This window comes from Salmo salar, chromosome 18 (assembly GCF_965601325.2).
Source record: "Salmo salar chromosome 18, fSalSal1, whole genome shotgun sequence".
Lineage (NCBI taxonomy): Eukaryota > Metazoa > Chordata > Actinopteri > Salmoniformes > Salmonidae > Salmo > Salmo salar.
Window position 1 is genome coordinate 35,898,196 of NC_138308.1, and position 23,062 is coordinate 35,921,257.

The following is a 23,062-nucleotide window of genomic DNA, read 5'->3' on the forward strand; positions in this document are numbered from 1 at the left end:
CTTTCTCTAAGACTCTCTGTTTCTCTAAGACTCTCTCTTTCCTCCTCTCTCTACAGGTATAATCTGGCCTGTGGAGTGCATCCCTTATCCACTACGTTACATCAGTCTGGCCCTGCCCCAGACCTACGCTTCTGAAGCCCTACGATGCATCATGTACAGAGGTAACACACACACACACACAGACACACACACACAAATAAAAAATACTGTACATAAACTCAGCAAAAAAAGAAACGTCCTCTCACTATCAACTGCGTTTATTTTCAGCAAACTTAACATGTGTAAATATTTGTATGAACGTAACAAGATTCAACAACTGAGACATAAACTGAACAAGTTCCACAGACATGTGACTGACAGAAATGAAATAATGTGTCCCTGAACAAAGGGGGGGTCAAAATCAAAAGTAACAGTCAGTATCTGCAGTGGCCACCAGCTGCATTAAGTACTGCAGTGCATCTCCTCCTCATGGACTGCACCAGATTTGCCAGTTCTTGCTGTGAGATGTTACCCCACTCTTCCACCAAGGCACCAGCAAGTTCCCAGACATTTCTGGGGGGAATGGCCCAAACCCTCACCCTCCGATCCAACAGGTCCCAGACGTGCTCAATGGGATTTAGATCCGGGCTCTTCGATGGCCATGGCAGAACACTGACATTCCTGTCTCGCAGGAAATCACACACAGAACGAGCAGTATGGCTGGTGGCATTGTCATGCTGGAGGGTCATGTCAGGATGAGCCTGCAGGAAGAGTACCACATGAGGGAGGAGGATGTCTTCCCTGTAACGCACAGAGGTGAGATTGCCTGCAATGGCAACAAACTCAGTCCGATGATGCTGTGACACACCGTCCCAGACCATGACGGACCCTCCACCTCCAAATCGATCCCGCTCCAGAGTACAGGTCTCGGTGTAACACTCATTCCTTCGACGATAAACGCGAATCCGGCCATCACCCCTGGTGAGACAAAACCGCGACTCGTCAGTGAAGAGCACTTTTTGCCAGTCCTGTCTGGTCCAGCGACGGTGGGTTTGTGCCCATAGGTGAGGTGAGGACCTGCCTTACAACAGGCCTACAAGCCCTCAGTCCAGCCTCTCTCAGCCTATTGCGGACAGTCTGAGCACTGATGGAGGGATTGTGCATTCCTGGTGTAACTCGGGCAGTTGTTGTTGCCATCCTGTACCTGTCCCGCAGGTGTGATGTTCAGATGTACTGATCCTGTGCAGGTGTTGTTACATGTGATCTGCCACTGCGAGGACGATCAGCTGATCGTCCTGTCTCCCTGTAGCGCTGTCTTAGGCGTCTCACAGTACTGACATTGCAATTTTTTTCCCCTGGCCACATCTGCAGTCCTCATGCCTCCTTGCAGCATGCCTAAGGCACGTTCACGTAGATGAGCAGGGACCTTGGGCATCTTTCTTTGGTGTTTTTCAGAATCAGTAGAAAGGCCTCTTTGGTGTCCTAAGTTTTGTGACCTTAATTGCCTACCGTCTGTAAGCTGTTAGTGTCTTAACGACCATTCCTGTCACGTCCTGACCATAGTAAGTTGTTATTTTCTATGGTAGAGTAGGTCAGGGCGTGACAGGGGGTGTTTGTCTGTTTTTGTATTTCTATGTTCAGTTTCTAGTTTTGTATTTCAATGTTGGTTTTTGTTTGGCATGACCTCCAATTAGAGGCACCCGGTTGTCGTTGTCTCTAACTGGAGGTCATATTTAAGTTGATGTTTGTCCCACCTGTTTTTTGTGAGTGATTATATTTTGTGAGTTGTGTTTGTTCCTCCTGCGTCACGGTTTGTTGTTTTGGCCTTCAGATTATTTTGGTATTGCATTAAGTTTCACAGTCTAATATATATGTGGAACGAAACAGACGCTGCATTTTGGTCCGATCATTTAAACAGCCGTGACAGTTCCACGGGTTCATGTTCATGAATTGTTTATGGTTCATTGAACAAGCAACAATGAAGATCTGTGAAGTTATTTGTATTTTTACGAATTATCTTTGAAAGACAAGGTCCTGAAAAAGGGACGTTTCTTTTTTTGCTGAGTTTACATACATACACACAGACATACATACACACAGACATACATACAAATATACATACTATACATACAGTACATACATACATACATACATACACAACATAGTCCCGAGCTCACAATGGAGGAGAGATATCCTGCTCTCTCTCTGTCTGTTTGTCTGTCTCATCTTCACATCACAGTACAAACTCTAACACACACACACAAACTCTTTCTCTCTCTCTCTCTCTCACACACACACACACACCACACACACACACACACACACACACACACACACACACACACACACACACACACAAACTCTCTCACACACAGAGAGAGAGAGAGAAAGACACCATCTTATCTTGTCTCTCCCTCAGGCTGGGGTCTCTCCAGAATGATAGTGTGGCGAGGCTTTGTTGTCACGCTGGGCTGGAACACTTTCTTCGTCATCCTGGCCATCGTCATCCTCAAGCTGAGGATGTGAGACGCCTACCCAGGGAAGATGTGTGCGTATGCAGTGTATGTGAGTGTGTGAGGTTTTTGTGTGGGAGTGTCAATGTGGTGTGTGTAAGTGAGTGTGTATATGGTGTGTGTATATATAGTCTAGTGAGTGTGTGTCGGGTCAGTGCAGATAGGGTAACTTTCCCCCTCAGTCACGTTAGTTTGGCTACTCAACCTATCTATTTGTCACTCATAAACCAATCAAAATGCCTGAAATGTGCGTCTGGACACTGCACCCGCCCACTCAGGTGTTGTGAGTGTAATCACCATTAGAAGAGTGATCATCGCCTGAGGACTATTATTGTGGACAATAACATGAATGGGTATAATACGTTTACAGCAGGATTCTACTGTACTGCCGTTATAAGTCTGTAATGTTAGTGTGTTTTCCCGATACTGCTTTGCATGTTGTTGATAGTTAATTGTCAGTATTGCATTGGTTGCACAGGTGTTTTATGTAGGAGATTTGTTGTACTGGTAACACAAGGGTCGAATTGTTAAAAGTTAAGAAGGGGCATGCTTTTTTGTCAAAGCAGCTGTTAGGGTCAGAGTTATGCGTAGCCTCATTAGACTTATTTTCAAACGCACAACTAGGTTGCCTGACAACTCACACTGAATAATTCCGCTGCTCTATGTTCGCTACATACTTCATTGCGGAGAAGGAACTAACGTCCGTGGGCGTGGCGTAGCTTTTGTCCAGAGCAAGGATTTTGGGTAGTCAGACAAACTAGGTATATGTGTTGTTTCATTCCCATATGTCATGTCTTTCTAGAATGCCCTTTTAAGAAATATTCATTGGGAAAATGGTTGGTCTCTTTCTCAGAAGTTTCTTTTAACTAATAAGATTAAAGAAGTTTCATATAAATGAATCCACAAGTGCTACCCTACTAAACACTATCTTGAAGTTAAAAAAATACATTCATGTTTCTTGTACCTTCTGTAATGATCAACTGGAGACTGCTTCACGTTTAGTTTGGTATTGCTCTTATACCAGGAAGCTGTGGCAAGATATCTGGAGATTGTTTTCGATCATAAACATTTCCTCCTCTACTTGAAAATGTGATATTTGGTTTTAAAAGTATAGCAAAGTCTTTCTTCTTAAATCAACCTCATTGTTATTTTAGCTCAATTCCATATTCATAAATGTAAATGACTGAGTCAAAAACCTCTTTACTATTTTTGAGAATGAAATTGAACAATATATAAACAACATTTCTTCTTCTCATGACATAAAAGCAAACAAAAGGTTGAATGTCATTTTGACAAGGTGTTTACATAATGTATGGTCTGTATTACCCTGACTGTTGTTTTCCATGTTTGGATACTCGGTTGTGTACTCTGTTTGTTTTTCTATATGTTTTTTTTTTTTACAATAAAATAAAAAGACAACTGGGCATATCAGACTACAAATAAGCAGTTTGTTGTCCTGGCAACTGGGAAGAAGTGGAATAATATATGAAGCATGGAGAATAACAGTAATGTTCTTGCTGACACAAGCAAACTAATTACCCTGTATTTGAGCCCATTGTCAGGAATTAAAAGTTTTACACTGACTTACATTAGCTATTGTGAAAGACCCAATATTAAGCAGATGTGAAAGAAATGTGGTTTAGTTTAGGTTGGAGCCAGAAATGTGGTTTAGTATAGGTTGGAGCCAGAAATGTGGTTTAGTATAGGTTGGAGCCAGAAATGTGGTTTAGTATAGATTGGAGCCAGAAATGTGGTTTTGTATAGGTTGGAGCCAGAAATGTGGTTTAGTTTAGATTGGAGCCAGAAATGTGGTTTAGTAAAGGTTGGAGCCAGAAATGTGGTTTAGTATAGGTTGGAGCCAGAAATGTGGTTTAGAATAGATTGGAGCCAGAAATGTGGTTTAGTTTAGGTTGGAGCCAGAAATGTGGTTTAGTATAGATTGGAGCCAGAAATGTGGTTTTGTATAGGTTGGAGCCAGAAATGTGGTTTAGTATAGGTTGGAGCCAGAAATGTGGTTTAGTATAGGTTGGAGCCAGAAATGTGGTTTAGTATAGGTTGGAGCCAGAAATGTGGTTTAGTTTAGGTTGGAGCCAGAAATGTGGTTTAGTTTAGGTTGGAGCCAGAAATGTGGTTTAGTTTAGGTTGGAGCCAGAAATGTGGTTTAGTATAGGTTGGAGCCAGAAATGTGGTTTAGTTTAGGTTGGAGCCAGAAATGTGGTTTAGTATAGATTGGAGCTAGAAATGTGGTTTAGTATAGGTTGGAGCCAGAAATGTGGTTTTGTATAGGTTGGAGCCAGAAATGTGGTTTAGTTTAGATTGGAGCCAGAAATGTGGTTTAGTAAAGGTTGGAGCTAGAAATGTGGTTTAGTTTAGGTTGGAGCCAGAAATGTGGTTTAGTATAGATTGGAGCCAGAAATGTGGTTTAGTTTAGGTTGGAGCCAGAAATGTGGTTTAGTTTAGATTGGAGCCAGAAATGTGGTTTAGTATAGGTTGGAGCCAGAAATGTGGTTTAGTATAGATTGGAGCCAGAAATATGGTTTAGTATAGATTGGAGCCAGAAATGTGATTTAGTATAGGTTGGAGCCAGAAATGTGCTTTAGTTTAGATTGGAGCCAGAAATGTGGTTTAGTATAGGTTGGAGCCAGAAATGTGGTTTAGTTTAGATTGGAGCCAGAAATGTGGTTTAGTATAGATTGGAGCCAGAAATGTGGTTTTGTAACAGGCGTCGTAAGGATTAGACCAAGGTGCAGCAGGAACATGTATACTCATCCTCTTTATTAAATCAAAAGAAGGAAAAACAAACAAATCACATATACAAAACAACAAACACCACTAAACAGTCCTGTCAGGTACACAGACACAAAACAGGAAACAACTACCCACAAATCCCATTACAAAAACACCCCTATACATAGGACCTTCAATCAGAGGCAACGAGGAACAGCTGCCTCCAATTGAAGGTCAATCCAATGAACTAAACATAGAAATAGATAGACTAGACTGAACACAGAAGTACACTAACATAGAACATAGAGAAAAAAAAAACAGAACACATAAAACAAACACCCCCTGCCACGTCCTGACCAAACTACAATAACAAATAACCCCTTTACTGGTCAGGACGTGACAGGTTTAGTTTAGGTTGGAGCCAGAAATGTGGTTTAGTATAGATTGGAACCAGAAATGTGGACTGGAGCCTGGATTTGAGCCTATTTTAAATATTGTTAATTGAGATACGTTAAATACACAATCAAAACTTGGCTTTAGTAAATGTGTGTTGTTTTGAAGCTAATTTCCTGCAATTCTACATAGTGTAACATGACTCATGAGTCACGACATCTTTTGGGTAGATTATTGTATAGTAATATGGATAAGGAAATTAAAGTGTAGACTATTTTCACAAATGTTATTCTGCTAACAAATTATAATGTTCTAAACCAGATTACCAAACCGTACAGAAACCACATTGAACCGCTGCCCCCAGCTGAATCACGATTGACTCCTGATTGGTCAAAGTCACCCACCATTTGATCGATGAATGGGTTCTCAATTTTAGACCAATGAGAGGACGCAAACCGAGTGTGTAGGGAAGCGAAATCTCAATTTGTCATGTTGTAAACCACAGCCCAGTTGATTAAGACGGGAAGATTTCTATCTAAGGTGAAGTGATACAAGACATTATTATTTCATTCATACTGCCTTTACAACCGCAGAGAATACTTTAGATAGCCAACCCCAACTTCGTTCGACTCAAAATGTGGGCGTGCAAGCCTGTTCCTGCTATCTACCTGTTCGTTTAGCCAGGATTTTCCCTTCATCTGACTCCATTAATAGCCCTTGTGTGACGGAGAAGCCAGGACCTCTGCTTGATGCTTTTTCTTACCAGCTACCTCTTCTAGCTAGAGAGAAGTAACGTCAGAGTTGATCAGGAAGAGGAAAGGAAGATGGACGTTACCGACCGTGACGGTGACACACTGCCCAGCCTTGCCATGGCAGCACGCGAGGGGAACATCAGCCGCGTGTTGTAGCTGATCTTGCTTGGCTGCAGTGTGGACAGCCAGGATGACGGTGGCTGGACCGCCCTCCACGAGGCAGCAGCTGCTGGCAACACAGAATGTGTGCAGTGAGCTAACAATTGCTGCTGGTAGGGTTTGACTTCTCTTTGTATCTGTATTGGCTCTAGGCTTGGGCAGTATCCAGATTGTCATGCCATCATACCTACCTTGAGCCATACAGGGTTATTCGGTAATACCGGCACTGAACACAAGGGGTGCTGTTTTTAAACACCACTGATACTCAGTAATCCGTTGGTTAGCACATTTTAAAATCCCATAGAGAACGCTAACGAAATGCTAACGAGTGCTTTGCAAACATTTTACAATCTCAGACCTAAACTATACAAGTATACTAGTAACTAAAAAAATACTACTCAGTTCGCTGCACACACAAAGCAAATATTAGACAGCAAGGCTCTTGATCCAGGAGGGGATTCTCTGATGTTACCAAGCGAATGCTTGATTTTGGAGGAAGCTAAACACTTACACTACACAACCAAAAGTATGTGGACACCTGCTCGTCGAACATTTCATTTCAAAATCATGGGCAATAACGTGAAGTTGGTTACCCTTTGCTGCAACAACAGCCTCCACTCTTCTGGGAAGGCTTTTCCACTAGATGTTGGAACATTGCTGCAGGAACTTGTTTCCAATTAGCCACGAGCATTAGGTGAGGTCTGGCACTGATGTTGGATGATTAGGCCTGGCTCACAGACAGTATTACAATTCAACCTAATGGTTTTCAATGAAGTTGAGGTCAGGGCTCTGTGCAGGCCAGTCAAGTTCTTCCACACTGATCTCGACAAACCATTTATGTATGGACCTCAGGGGCATTGTCATGCTGAAACAGGAAAGGGCCTTTCCCAAACTGTTGACAAAGTTGGAAGCACAGAGTCTAGAATGTCAATCTATGCTGTAGCGTTAAGATTTCCTTCACTGGAACTAAGGGGCCTAGCCTGAACCATGAAAAACAGCCACAGACCATTATTATCCTCCACCAAACTTTACAGTTGGCACTATGCATTGGGGCAGGTAGTGTTCTCCTGGCATCCGCCAAACTCAGATTCGTCTGTCGGACTGCCAGATAGTGAAGCGTGAATCATCTCTCCAGAGAACGCATTTTCACTGCCCAAGAGTCCAATGGCGGCGAGCTTTACACCACTCCAGCCGACACTTGGCATTGCTCATGGTGATCTTAGCCATGTGTGCGGCTGCTCGGCCATGGAAAGACATTTCATGATGCTCCTGATGAACAGTTCTTGTGCTGACGTTGCTTCCAGAGGCAGTTTGGAACTCGGTAGGGAGTGTTGCAACCGAGGACAGACAATTTTTACACCCTACACCAGGGCTGCCCAACCCTCTTCCTGGAGATCTACTGTCCTGTAGGTTTTCAGTCCAACCCTAATTTAGCGCATCTGATTCAGCTAGTTAAGATCTTGTTGAGTAGCTAATTAGTAGAAGCAGGTGTGTTAAGTTAGAGTTGGACTGAAAACCCACAGGATGGTAGATCTCCAGGAAGAGGGTTGAGCAGCCCTGCCCTACACGCTTCAGCACTCAGCGGTCCAGTTCTGTGAGCTTGTGTGGCCTACCACTTCACGGCTGAGCCGTTGTTGCTCCTAGACGTTTCCACTTCACAATAACAACACTTACAGTTGACCGGGGCAGCTCTAGCAGGGCAGAAATTTGACGAACTGACTTGTTGGAAAGGTGGCATCCTATGACGGTGCTACGTTGAAAGTCACTGAGCTCTTCCGTAAGGCCATTCTACTGCCAACGTTTGTCTATGGAGATTGCATGGCTGTGTGCTCGTCAGCAACGGGTGTGGCTGAAATAGCTGAATCCACTAATTTGAAGGGGTGTCCACATACTTTTGTGTGTATATATAGTGTAGCTAGCTAACTAGCAAACCAAATGCACAACTGCAGAGTGTTTAGCACGTTAGACAGTTAACTTAATAGCTATAAGATATTTAGTTCTGAATTCCATAATGTAATTCCATTTTAATTTTTTTTACCAGGTATGTTGACTGAGAACACATTCTCATTTACAGCAACGACCTGGGGAATAGTTACAGGGAAGATGAATGAGCCAATTGGAAGCTGGGGATGATTAGGTGTCCATGATGATATGAGGGCCAGATTGGGAATTTAGCCAGGACACCGAGGTTAACACCCCTACTCTTACAATAAATGCCATTGAATCTTTATTGACCAATTTGTTAAGACCAGAAAAAGAGTGCCTCCTACTGGCCCTCCAAAACAACATCCAGCAGCATCTGGTCTCCCATTAAGTGACCGACCCTGCTTAGCTTCAGAGGCAAGCAGCAGTGGGATACAGGGTGACATGCTGCTGGCCTATGCTGCATAACAGTGAGTAAACAAACAGCACATGACTGGGGAAGACTGGTAAGCTTCATAATGAAACATTGTGACAGTTGAAATGAACAACTTGATCTTCTTCATCTCCTAATGTATTGCACAAGTTGACTCCAGGTATTTACTTAAAAAGAAGATACAGATATTCAAATGTTTTAAAATAAACTTCAAATAAATAGTTACGAAGGTATATATATTTTTTAAATCATCCCGGGGATTTTTCCAAATAGCCCGGTATACGGTACACCGCCCGAGCCTACTTGGCACCTGAAAGTGCACCTCAAATGGCTAAAGAGGATCCTCTTTCGATTGGCTCGTTGCAGCAAGCTCTTCCCTTGGTTGCCTTGCCTACGTGAACACTCTGACAGATGCGGGTCAGTCGGCGCTGTACATGGCTGCTCAGAATGTACACCTGGAAGTGGTCCAACTCCTCCTTGAAACAGACGCTGACCCCCAACAAGCCAGCTGACAGCATCTCTATATCCTGTCCTCTATACTCAGGTAACACACACACAACAGAAGGACTTCGTCAACCTTATTAGAAGTTTTACAACAAATGTTATTGGATGGTCTGTGTAGCTGTAGATGCTGGACACACAGAGATGGTGGAGTTGCTGGTCCGGGAAGGGGCAGAGGTCAACGGAACATACACAAGACACTATGGCTCCAAGAGATCCTGCCTTCATCAGGCTGCTCTTAAGGTAAACAGACATACACACACACATACAGAACAGATATGGTTCTACATTCTGACCTGTTGTGAATCAGAGGAGATGCAGTACATCCTCAAACACAGGGGCATACCCAGACCAGAGCAGCCGAGCAGGAGCCTCTCCAGACCAGAGCAGCCTAGCATGAGCCTCTCCAGACCAGAGCAGCCGAGCAGGAGCCTCTCCAGACCAGAGCAGCCGAGCAGGAGCCTCTCCAGACCAGAGCAGCCGAGCAGGAGCCTCTCCAGACCAGAGCAGCCGAGCAGGAGCCTCTCCAAACCAGAGCAGCCGAATGGGAGCATTCTCACTGGAGAGGAGTTATGTGGACTGTTGTGTGAGGGCCTCAGTCAGTTATTCTATGCTTCCTACTGGCTCCCCCCACTACTGCAGGCAGGACTGGAGCCCTCCCTACTTCTGCATCCAGCATCTAACATGTAAGACACACATTTACTTGCTTATGGTTGTCCATCGTGCCTGTTTCCTTTACTTGTGAGTCTTTTGGTGGCAATGGAGGCCACTCCTGGATTTACAGCTGCAGACAGGCCCTTTGAAGGCTTGGTTAGAGGGGCAGTAGCCCTGTGAAGGCTTTGTTGGAGGGCATAGGGGTAGCCATGTGAAGGCTAATTGGAAGGGCAGCTGTAGCCCTGTGAAGGCTAGGCTGAAGGGCAGGGGTAGCCCTGTGAAGGCTAGGTTGGAGGGCCAGGGGTTGCCCTGTGAAGGCTAGGTTGGAGGGGCAGCCCTGTGAAGGCTTGGTTGAAGAGGCAGGGGTAGCCCTGTGAAGGTTAGGTTGGAGGGGCAGGGGTAGCCCTGTGAAGGCTAGGTTAGAGGGTGTAAGAGTAGCCCTATGAAGGCTTGGTTGGAGGGGCAGGGGTAGCCCTGTGAAGGCTTGGTTGGAGGGGCAGCCATGTGAAGGCTTGGTTGAAGAGGCAGGGGTAGCCCTGTGAAGGTTAGGTTGGAGGGGCAGGGGTAGCCCTGTGAAGGCTAGGTCGGAGGGGCAGGGGTATTCCTGTGATGGCTAGGTTGGAGGGGCAGGGGTATTCCTGTGAAGGCTAGGTTGGAGGGGCAGGGGTATTCCTGTGAAGGCTAGGTTGGAGGGGCAGTGGTAGCCCTGTGAAGGCTAGGTTGGAGGGGCAGGGGTAGCCCTGTGAAGGCTAGGTAACACACAATAACATGGACACATTACATTTTTGTCATTCAGCAGATGCTTTTTAAAGTTACCTATTTTAATTCCAACGTGTGTGTCCTCTCATCTCTATCTCTATCTAGAGTGTGTGGCCTCTCTCATCTCTGCAGGCTGCGGGTCAGGGAAGAGTTGGGTTCAGTGGTTCTGATGCCGACCGATGAGGTGCAGCAGCTTCCTCTTCCTTCCCTACTGAAGACATACCTCCGGTTTAGGGGCGGTTTAGACAGGGAAGACCAAAAACGATATAGTTGATGCACACGTTTTTTTTTTAACTCCCATTGGAAAAAGTATGGTCTCATCTGAAATTTTCGGACACAGAATCTTAATTTGGCCTAAGGCTCTTTTCTGTTGATATTATGTAAATGAATTGGCTCTGTTTTGTGTGGTCAGATGTTACTGAACATGTTTATACATTTTTGTACGACTGCCTGTATTGTTTGCATTTGATGCTTGCTAATAAAAAAAAGTATTGGTCTGTTTACAGACACCTTTCCTAGTTCCCCTTCCTTCACGGCCAGTAGATGGAGATAGTAGCCTATTGATTTTAGTGAGGGGCCATCTGCTGGGGGGCTGAGGCTGGATGCATCTCCCGCCAATCGACGACCATGGCCACGGAGGCAGCAGCCGCGGATGATGCTGCGACGACAGGAGGACCGCCCGAATGCACCGAGATGGAGGAGCAGGTATGCAAAGTTTGTAAGCCGGATACGTGGTGGCATTATTTAGTGAGGTATTTTATGGAAGATCTGACAATGCAATGCGGCTAACGCTGATATGTCTATGCTGAAAGAACTCCATAGATAATTAGCATTTCAGAAAAAGCACTATAGGCCCAGTGAACAGGGACATCCTCAGGATGTGGGAAAATATAGTGATGTAATAAAAAGAGACGCGTGTTTGAATTCCGTTCCTGTGGGCATAAAAATTGATTGTCTGGTGCAGAGTGGAAGTGCACTGCGGCGTTTATAAAAGAAGCATTGATTTGAAATGACTTGAAAACGTAGCAGCTGGCTATTACGGCATGTAGCCAACCGCTGGATAAAAATAGCCAGGCACCAACACGCATCACAGGTCATGCATGCATGACGCTTTCGCTGCCGAATTCATGGTCATTTGAAGGCTAAATGCGCTAGTTGAGCAAACCGACAGAGTCCGACATGCTCCGTTTTGGAGGTGCTGTGAAGCGGAAGTTGGCAGGCTCTCTGTAAGGTAGTTTTTCCCTACAAGATGATTGGAGAGCGAAAGATTGTTCTATATTCTGTATCGGATTGTGATTATAGCAGACAGGATAAGGTAGCTTTGGATAAATGCACTGCAGATTCACGAAAGAGCGAACCGGCACCAGTTGGAATGTTATTGCTCCTATAAATGAATTAGCTGTTACGGTTAGAACAGGATATATGGCTGCTCCGTTTATTACGATGGAATCCCGCTGCCATATATAGGCCACCTAAACTGAAGAAAATCATAGGAAGGTGTCGTGGTAGGAGGCTCGTGGTTTGTTTTTCTAGTTTATAATTTGTCTCGCTAATTCTCTGTTAATGTAATTTAGTAGTAGAATAACAGGTGCATTTATTCCAGAGAGAGGATTCTCCCTTCTCGAAACCCAACCTGCTCGACCACGTTACAATATAGCCTTCCTACACTGTTGGCTCGGCAGACTCACACAGGCACAGTGCAGGTGGCTACATTGTGGCTCTTCATCCCCAATAGGCTACTGGACTTCTACTTGACTAGAGGGACTATTTCAGGTGAGTCCCTGTCACAATGTTGGACGAGTTGTTTTCCTAGTTGACTAAATTAAGCCTTCAGCTTGTGTTTTCGTATTTTTATATAGTTTGTGGTTGTCCCTCTTTCAAAGATTAGTTAGGTTAATAAACGTATGGTACAGTACCGGTATCAGTGAGTATCTGAAATAATAACGACGAATCGGTATGACACTTGTCGTTAGCATCAAATGTAGTCTACCTGGCTTCCATTTTTTTTCTTCATTTTGAGTAATCTGGTGTACACAGTAGTTTACTTCAACATCTTGTTGGTTGGCTCAAATTTTCATTTTTTCCCTTTTTCTTATTTTTATGGAGCTTCTTTAAACGTGAACTGGAGTCTTTAATCTGTTAATATCAAGTATTTCAGATCATTTGCGGTCTGCAATTTGATTAATAAAAACGTTGAACTTCAAGCAGAAAGAATAGAACCATGGACAAATTCCCTTACAGTGAATGAATACGTCTGTCTATGTAGATAGGCTTTATAATGTCTCACTTATCAATATCCTATATTACAATGTTATTACAGTACAACAATGTCCTGGCCATTACTACAACAACAGTACCTTTCTGTACATATGCTGCCATGTGGAATTGTGTCAAAGAAGGTGACCTTGATCAAATGAGTCAGATTACGGAGTGGTTTCCCTATAATCTCATCATGGTGGAATGAAAAATGCTGGATTAAGTGAGGGAGAACGTGTAAGCCAACACAGAGAAAGGGAGAATGAAACAGGGGAAGCCAGGGAAAGGAGGCAGGGATTAAAGATGATTTTGACCCCGTGTGCATCCCAAATGGTACCCTATTCCCTATATAGACCACTATATCCCTATGGGCCTTGGTGAAAAGTAGTGCACTACGTAGGGAATAGGGTGCCAGTCGGGGTTGCTCTACGACCTAGATTCAATGCAGGCCAAGTTACAGGCACGCCACCACCAGACCTGGGTTCATATTCTGTTTTGAAATCTCTCAAATACTTTGAGCGTTTGCTTTAGCCTGCCTGGAGTGCCAGATGGGCAGGGTTTACAGTTGTGGGACTATTCTATTGGTCCCATTAAGCCAGGCAAGATCAATCAAGCACAGAGAAAGCATTTGAAATGATTTTCAAATAATATTTCAACACAGGTCTACTACACAACACAGACACAGATTCATGGCAGCTGTTGCTGAGAAGATGTAATTTAGTTCACTTTCTGTTGTCCGTAATGAGCAGGTCCTTAGTTGGACTGCATCCCAAATGGCATCCTATTTTCCATATAGTGCACTACTTTTGACCAGGGTCCTATATGGGTTCTGGTCAAAGGTAGTGCACTACGTATGGAATATGGTGGTGCCCTTTGTAACGCAGCCTGGTGTGTTTTCCTTGTATGTGTGTTAAGGGAATTTTCAATTCCACTCATGCATTTAATCTTTAACCAATTCCCCTAGGTTTGTAAGACTCTGGGATCACTAATAATTGGGCAAAGTTTCAGATTTTATAAAAAAGGTTCAAAGATCTTTATTCATGAGTACACTAAAGTAAAAAATGAGGACTCAGTCCTTTTATAATACACACATACATTCCTATCTTTAGACCACTCCCTTCTCAAACAACCAGTATTTTTCCACTAACCACAAAGAACCATAAAAGTTGTTGCAAAGAAACCCATAAAAGTTTCTGCAAAGGTGGTAGTACACTTGCCCCGTAACCATAGTCGCCGGTTCACGTCCTGCCCCGGCTGTTCTCCCTCAATTGCTAGTAGGGCTGCAACATTCAGGTAACTTTCCCCAAATTCCCAGGTTTTCCTGAAACCCTGGTTGGAGGATTCCTGGATTTCCTGCTTATTCCTTCCTGATTCCATGAGTCTTCTAACTGGGGTTTCTGGAAAACCTGGGAATTTTGGGAAAGAAACCCTAATCACAACGCTGGGCCATAATGCTGTGGGTGATTGATTTTTTTACATTTGTTTTTCTTCGTCCAGTTGGCGGAGGGAAGGATGAAGGCAGACGAGGAAGCTCCCCCCTCCCCGGGACTGGGGGGTTCGGCGATCCGTTGTCGGGAAGTGTGTCGGTCGTACGGTGAACTCAAAGTCCTGAGTAATCTCAACTTGACCGTGCCACAGGGACAGATGTGAGTAAATCACATTTACACTACAACCTTACCCAGTCCTAACCCTAACCTTATACCATGACACTGACCTCAGTAGTGCTTACTGCCCTGTGGGGTATTCAATCAGAAAAGGCTGTCCTGAGTGTCCAGGATAAGTCAAAACACCACTTCACCCCGCAGTAAGACAGAGCATGTTAATATTGCTAATAAGTAATGGACTTACACGTTATTAATATGTAATGGTCTTACATATTATTAATATGTAATGGTCTTACATGTTATTAATATGTAATGGTCTTACATGTTATTAATATGTAATGGTCTTACATGTTATTAATATGTAATGGTCTTTGATGTTATTAATATGTCATGGTCTTACATGTTATTAATATGTAATGGACTTACATGTTATTAATATGTAATGGTCTTACATGTTATTAATATGTAATGGTCTTACATGTTATTAATATGTAATGGTGTTTTTGTCCACACATTGATGATAGCCTAACAGCTGAAATGTTTGTTGCCTCAACAGTAGTGGCTGAATATTGTCCTTTGACAGTCCTTTGACAGTAACAGCTGAATACTTTCTCTTAAGCACAATTCTCTTTCTTATAAAGTATTGTTGTTTCAACATCTCTGTCCCTTAGTAGCAGGTGACGTGAGCTCCACTGACACACAACTCAATTAGATTTGATTTACACAGAGCCTCAGATTCCATTACAAAGGGCCCTGGGTCTGAACCTAGTGAAAAGCTGGAGTAGGGTGACAGGGTGTTAAACACTCAGAGAAGGAGGAGTAGGGTGGTAAACACTCAGAGAAGGAGGAGTAGGGTGGTGAACACTCGGAGAAGGAGGAGTAGGGTGACAGGATGGTAAACACTCAGAGAAGGAGGAGTAGGGTGGTGAACACTCAGAGAAGGAGGAGTAGGGTGACAGGGTGGTAAACACTCAGAGAAGGAGGAGTAGGGTGGTAAACACTCAGAGAAGGAGGAGTAGGGTGACAGGATGGTAAACAGTCAGAGAAGGAGGAGTAGGGTGACAGGGTGGTAAACACTCAGAGAAGGAGGAGTAGGGTGGTGAACACTCAGAGAAGGAGGAGTAGGGTGACAGGGTGGTAAACACTCAGAGAAGGAGGAGTAGGGTGGTAAACACTCAGAGAAGGAGGAGTAGGGTGACAGGGTGGTAAACACTCAGAGAAGGAGGAGTAGGGTGACAGGATGGTAAACACTCAGAGAAGGAGGAGTAGGGTGACATGTGGTAAACACTCAGAGAAGGAGGAGTAGGGTGACAGGGTGGTAAACACTCAGAGAAGGAGGAGTAGGGTGACAGGGTGGTAAACACTCAGAGAAGGAGGAGTAGGGTGGTGAACACTCAGAGAAGGAGGAGTAGGGTGGTGAACACTCAGAGAAGGAGGAGTAGGGTGGTAAACACTCAGAGGAGGAGTAGGGTGACAGGATGGTAAACACTCAGAGAAGGAGGAGTAGGGTGGTAAACACTCAGAAAAGGAGGAGTAGGGTGAGAGGATGGTAAACACTCAGAGAAGGAGGAGTAGGGTGACATGTGGTAAACACTCAGAGAAGGAGGAGTAGGTTGGTGAACACTCAGAGAAGGAGGAGTAGGGTGATAGGGTGGTAAACACTCAGAGAAGGAGGAGTAGGGTGATAGGGTGGTAAACACTCAGAGAAGGAGGAGTAGGGTGACAGGGTGGTAAACACTCAGAGAAGGAGGAGTAGGGTGACAGGGTGGTAAACACTCAGAGAAGGAGGAGTAGGGTGACAGGGTGGTAAACACTCAGAGAAGGAGGAGTAGGGTGACAGGGTGGTGAACACTCAGAGAAGGAGGAGTAGGATGGTGAACACTCAGAGAAGGAGGAGTAGGGTGGTAAACACTCAGAGAAGGAGGAGTAGGGTGACAGGATGGTAAACACTCAGAGAAGGAGGAGTATGGTGACAGGGTGGTAAACACTCAGAGAAGGAGGAGTAGGGTGACAGGGTGGTAAACAGTCAGAGAAGGAGGAGTAGGGTGGTGAACACTCAGAGAAGGAGGAGTAGGGTGACAGGATGGTAAACACTCAGAGAAGGAGGAGTAGGGTGACAGGATGGTAAACACTCAGAGAAGGAGGAGTAGGGTGACAGGATGGTAAACACTCAGAGAAGGAGGAGTAGGGTGACAGGGTGGTAAACACTCAGAGAAGGAGAAGTATGGTGGTGAACACTCAGAGAAGAAGGAGTAGGGTGGTGAACACTCAGAGAAGGAGGAGTAGGGTGGTAAACACTCAGAGGAGGAGTAGGGTGACAGGATGGTAAACACTCAGAGAAGGAGGAGTAGGGTGGTAAACACTCAGAAAAGGAGGAGTAGGGTGAGAGGATGGTAAACACTCAGAGAAGGAGGAGTAGGGTGACATGTGGTAAACACTCAGAGAAGGAGGAGTAGGTTGGTGAACACTCAGAGAAGGAGGAGTAGGGTGATAGGGTGGTAAACACTCAGAGAAGGAGGAGTAGGGTGATAGGGTGGTAAACACTCAGAGAAGGAGGAGTAGGGTGACAGGATGGTAAACACTCAGAGAAGGAGGAGTAGGGTGACAGGGTGGTAAACACTCAGAGAAGGAGGAGTAGGGTGACAGGGTGGTAAACACTCAGAGAAGGAGGAGTAGGATGGTGAACACTCAGAGAAGGAGGAGTAGGGTGGTAAACACTCAGAGAAGGAGGAGTAGGGTGACAGGATGGTAAACACTCAGAGAAGGAGGAGTATGGTGACAGGGTGGTAAACACTCAGAGAAGGAGGAGTAGGGTGACAGGGTGGTAAACAGTCAGAGAAGGAGGAGTAGGGTGGTGAACACTCAGAGAAGGAGGAGTAGGGTGACAGGATGGTAAACACTCAGAGAAGGAGGAGTAGGGTGACAGGATGGTAAACACTCAGAGAAGGAGGAGTAGGGTGACAGGATGGTAAACACTCAGAGAAGGAGGAGTAGGGTGACAGGGTGGTAAACACTCAGAGAAGGAGAAGTATGGTGACAGGGTGGTAAACACTCAGAGAAGGAGGAGTAGGGTGACAGGGTGGTAAACAGTCAGAGAAGGAGGAGTAGGGTGGTGAACACTCAGAGAAGGAGGAGTAGGGTGATAGGGTGGTAAACACTCAGAGAAGGAGGAGTAGGGTGATAGGGTGGTAAACACTCAGAGAAGGAGGAGTAGGGTGACAGGATGGTAAACACTCAGAGAAGGATGAGTAGGGTGACAGGGTGGTAAACACTCAGAGAAGGAGGAGTAGGGTGACAGGATGGTAAACACTCAGAGAAGGAGGAGTAGGGTGACAGGATGGTAAACACTCAGAGAAGGAGGAGTAGGGTGACAGGATGGTAAACACTCAGAGAAGGAGGAGTAGGGTGACAGGATGGTAAACACTCAGAGAAGGAGGAGTAGGGTGACAGGATGGTAAACACTCAGAGAAGGAGGAGTAGGGTGACAGGGTGGTAAACACTCAGAGAAGGAGGAGTAGGGTGACAGGGTGGTAAACACTCAGAGAAGGAGGAGTAGGGTGACAGGATGGTAAACACTCAGAGAAGGAGGAGTAGGGTGACAGGATGGTAAACACTCAGAGAAGGAGGAGTAGGGTGACAGGGTGGTAAACACTCAGAGAAGGAGGAGTAGGGTGGTGAACACTCAGAGAAGGAGGAGTAGGGTGACAGGGTGGACTGTAGAAAGAAAATAATATAAGAAATAGAGGAAGAAAACCCAGTAAAATAAATATCTACAGTATTTAATGAAGAGCCTCTTGTTGATGTTGAAACTATCTTTCTCTTTCCTCTCTTTCCTCTCTTTCCTCTCTTTCCTCTCTTTCTCTCGCTCTCTGTCACGTCCTGGCCAGTATAAGGTTAATTGTTTTTGTAGTTTGGTCAGGACGTGGCAGAGGGTATTTGTTTTATGTGGTTCGGGGTGGTGTGTTTGTGTAAAGGGTGTTTGATTTAGTATTTCCGGGTTTTTGGTTGATGGTCTATGTGTTTGTATTCTATGGTTAGTCTGGTGTGTGTGTTTCTATGTTTGGTTAATTGGGCTTGGGACTCTCAGTTGAAGGCAGGTGTTGTCTATCTGCCTTTGATTGAGAGTCCCATATATTAGGGTGTGTTTGTGTGTGTGATTTGTGGGTGATTGTTCTGTGTTGAGCTTTGCTTTGCAGACTGTCAGTTTATCGTTCGTTTTCTTGTTTGTTGTTTTTGTATTCGTGTTGATTTCATTAAATGTTCAAAATGAACAACTGCACACCTGCTGCGTATTGGTCTACCTTTTCCGACGATGATTTCGTTATATCGTCAGAAGACGAAGATACTTGTGACACTCTCTTATTCTTTCTGTCTCTATCTGTTTTTGTTTCTCTTTCTCTCTTCCTTTTCTTTCTCTCTGTCCCCTCTATACACACACACACACACACACACACACAAAGACAACTGCTTAATCTGCGTTATTCTGTGAGTTGAGTGGACTTCAAAAGGACAAGAATTTGAGCGAATGTGTTTAAGTTTGTTTACTGAACTCTGCTCGAAGTGAGCTGCATTTGATCTAGCTTGTTTAGTAAAATGACTTATTCATGTTTGCTCAAAACCACACCCATCATTACAATATTTCCCACCATGCTCTTGCAGGTTGATTTTCAGAATTGTTTGTTTCAATACCTGTTTTTTTATGTAGCATACATTTGTTAGTTGATTAGTCTTATGCTACACAAACATAAATAACATAATACATTTTTCTAAACTAATCGTCTCAATAATCAATCTTCCCTACCCCTGCAGTCATTCTCAATGCAGGTTGCGCATTAATTAAAAGTTCCAGTTGTTGGATATCCTTACTCTGGCTGGATTCCAATAGGAATTACACATCACTTTTCAAGACAGCATATTACTTACAGGCTTGATGTGGCATGTAAAACATGAGTTTCAAACAACAGTGTTAGGGTGTTACTTGGCCCTCAATGAAAGGCCTTATGATGTATGGTCATAAAGAGTAGAATTATAAAGATCACATTCACTTGGTGAAGGCTACAGGAATGAAAGCCATTCAACAACCATGTCTCTGTCATTAACAAATACAGTCATGGGTGGTAACTACAATTCACTGGAAAAGGCAAGGCACACTGGGAAATATGCAAATAAGGTAGAATACATTCTCAGATTGAATTGTATGTTTACTGAACCTAAAATGTAAAGTTGAGTGAACATACAATTCAACTTGAGAATTTCTGTAGGGTCAGCCAAAATGTTGAGCAAACTCACAATCCTCTTGCAGCGTTACAAAATTATGTTGAATCAACATTTTTATTTTTAGAGTGCAGTACTGTTATTCTGTGTTGTAATTCTCCACTGGTATGTCACAGTATAATTTGCACTCTGCTTAAAACCTAATGATACTGTCACGGGTGTCGTTGTGTAAAGATGACCAAAACGCAGCGGGAATGTGGATGCTCATCTTTATATTTATTAAATAAAGAGACCACGAAAAAACAACAAAACAAAGAACGGCAGACGACAGTTTTACAGGCTATAACTAGCAGTGCAAAAGACAACTACCCACAAAATCCCCAGGTGAAAACAAGCATCTAATATATGACTCCCAATCAGGAACAACGACGTACAGCTGTTCCTGATCGGGAGCCACACAGACCACACAGAAATAAACAAACTAGAAAACCATAGAAAACCAACACTAGAACATATACTCAAACCCCAGACTACATAAACAGAGGTAAACAGAGCCCTTAGGTGACCAAAAGCCCTATCCGCCTCAGCCGACCACTGCAACCAAACTGGACCCCCCTTTAGCAGTGAGGTAATGGGAGCCGCTACCTGACCAAAACCCCGGATAAACCTCCGGTAGTAATGGGCAAACCCTAGAAACCGCTGCACCTCCTTTACCGTGGTGAGAGTCGGCCACTTACGCATGGCTGAAATGCGGTCACTCCATCTCCACCCCTGAGGTGGAAATGCGGTATCCTAAGAAGGAGACGGACTGCTGGAAGAACAGGCATTTCTCAGCCTTGACATACAGGTCATGCTCCAACAGTCGACCAAGCACCTTGCGCACCAAGGACACATGCTCGGCGCGTGCAGCGGAGTATATCAGAATGTCATCGATATACACCACTACACCCTGCCCGTGCAGGTCCCTGAAAATCTCGTCCACAAAGGCTTGGAAGACTGATGGAGCATTCATCAACCCGTACGGCATGACGAGGTACTCATAATGCCCTGAGGTGGTACTGAACGCTGTCTTCCACTCGTCTCCCTCCCGGATACACACCAGGTTGTAAGCACTCCTGAGATCTAGTTTCGTGAAGAAGCGCGCCCCGTGCATTGACTCAATCGCTGTGGCTATGAGAGGTAGCGGGTAACTGTACTTCACAGTGATCTGGTTTAGGGCTCGATAGTCAATACACGGGCGCAGACCTCCCTCCTTTTTCTTCACAAACAAGAAACTCGAGGAGGCGGGTGAAGTGGAGGACCGAATGTACCCCTGACGCAGAGATTCGGAGACATATGTCTCCATAGCTGCCGTCTCTGCCTGTGACAGGGGATACACGTGACTCCTAGGAAGTGCGGCGTCTACCTGGAGGTTTATCGCACAATCCCCCCGACGATGGGGTGGTAATTGAGTCGCCTTCTTCTTGGAGAAGGCGAGAGCCAAATCGGAATATTCGGGGGGAATGCGCACGGTGGAGACCTGGTCTGGACTTTCCACTGTAGTAGCTTTCCACCGCAACCACCCCGTGAGAGCCCTCCGTTGCCAGGAAACAGTGGGGTTATGACAGACTAACCAGGGTAGGCCTAGCACCACGGGAAACACAGAAGAGTCAGTGAGGGAGAGACTGATTCTCTCCTTGTGACCCCCCCTGCTTCACCGTGCCCAGGAGAGCGGTGGCCTCCCTAATTAACCCTGACCCTATTGGTCGACTGTCTAAGGCGTGAACTGGGAAGGGCATAGCCACTGGAACAATGGGGATCCCTAAACTATGGGTGAATGATCGGTCTATGAAATTCCCAGCTGCGCCTGAATCGACGAGCGCCTTATGCTGGGAATGCGGGAAAAACTCTGGAAAAGTAACATGAAAAACAGGTGTGCATCAGAGGGCTCTGGGTGAGAATGGTGCTGACTCACCTGGGGTGATGCCAGAGTGCCCTGCCTGCTGCCTCTACCCCCAGAGGAACCAATCCGACACCGACCGGCAGTGTGACCTCTGCGGCCACAGATGGTGCACGTGAAGGAACCTCCTCCAGTCTCCCTGAGCGCAGCACCTCCCAGCTCCATAGGTATCAGAGTGGTGGTGCTGGGGGATGGAACCGACAGATCCCGATCTGGACGTCCGCGGGTAGCCAGCAGGTTATCCAGCCGAATGGACGGGTCCACCAGCTGGTCGAAGGTGAGGGTGGTGTCCCTGCAGGCCAACTCCCGACGGACATCCTCGCGTAAACTGCAGCGATAGTGGTCGATCAGGGCCCTGTCGTTCCATCCCGCGCCGGCGGCCAGGGTCCGAAAGTCCATCGCGAACTCCTGGGCGCTCCTTGTCCCCTGCCTCAGGTGGAAGAGACGTTCACCTGCCGCTCTACCCTCGGGCGGGTGGTCGAAGACGGCCCGGAAGCGGCGGGTGAAATCCTCGAAGTGGTCCAGCGCCGCATCTCCTTCTCCCCACACAGCGTTGGCCCACTCCAGAGCTTTCCCCGAGAGGCACGAGATGAGGGCGGACACCCTCTCACGGCCCGAGGGAGCCGGGTGAATGGTTGCCAGGTATAAATCCAGCTGCAGCAGAAAACCTTGGCAGCGTGCGGCCGTCCCATCTTACTCCCTGTGAAGTGCGAGATGAATCCCAGTGGAACCGGGTGCGGAGGGGGTGAGTAGTGGAGACCCCTGTTGTGCTGGTGGGGGCGCTGGAGGGACTCCCTGTCTCTCCTAGCGGTCCATCGTCTGGACGACGCGGTCCATGGCAGCACCGAGATGGTGAAGCATCGCCGCGTGCTCCTGGATGCGCTCCTCGACTCCGCTACCAGGGGTACCTGCTCCTGCTGACTCCATAATTCAGGTGTGGAATTCTGTAAAGGAGTGCGTAACTGGCTGCAGGGAAGTCAGGCGCAGGAGAGCAGAAATGGGTACCAAACGGAGCCCTTTATTGAGGCAAACAAAACACGACACTCAGAAAACTAAACACTCACGGGTTACAATAACCCGGCGCAAACCAGCCTGCAGTACACATACATTTACACATAACAATTGCACACACAGACATGGGGGGAAACAGAGAGTTATATGCAAGACTAGTAATGAGGGAATGCAAACCAGGTGTGCGGGAAACCAAGACAAAACAATTGGAAAATGAAAGGTGGATCTGCGATGGCTAGAAGACC

The 23,062-nt window shown here is 45.6% G+C and overlaps 2 protein-coding genes across 5 annotated transcripts in view; both read left to right on the plus strand.

The window, feature by feature from the left end:
* Positions 1–3,918, plus strand: part of LOC106591367 (ABC transporter G family member 23) — a 118,759-nt gene extending 114,841 nt beyond the window's left edge. The window contains exons 19-20 of the mRNA XM_082964926.1: positions 57–161; positions 2,399–3,918. Of these exons, the coding sequence (XP_082821052.1) occupies positions 57–161; positions 2,399–2,505 (212 nt within the window). The 3' untranslated portion in view covers positions 2,506–3,918. The remainder of the gene's footprint in view (positions 1–56; positions 162–2,398) is intronic.
* A 7,459-nt stretch (positions 3,919–11,377) lies between these two features.
* LOC123728800 (ABC transporter G family member 23) overlaps positions 11,378–23,062 on the plus strand; it is a 98,510-nt gene continuing 86,825 nt past the window's right edge. For 2 of the 4 annotated variants that reach the window (XR_014381374.1, XM_082964927.1), the window contains exons 1-2: positions 11,378–11,498; positions 14,547–14,695. Coding sequence is in view for 3 of the 4 variants with exons in the window: in XM_082964927.1 (XP_082821053.1) it covers positions 11,421–11,498; positions 14,547–14,695 (227 nt within the window). In the remaining variant the exon portion in view is untranslated. The other 2 variants (XM_082964929.1, XM_082964928.1) reach the window with 2 other exon arrangements.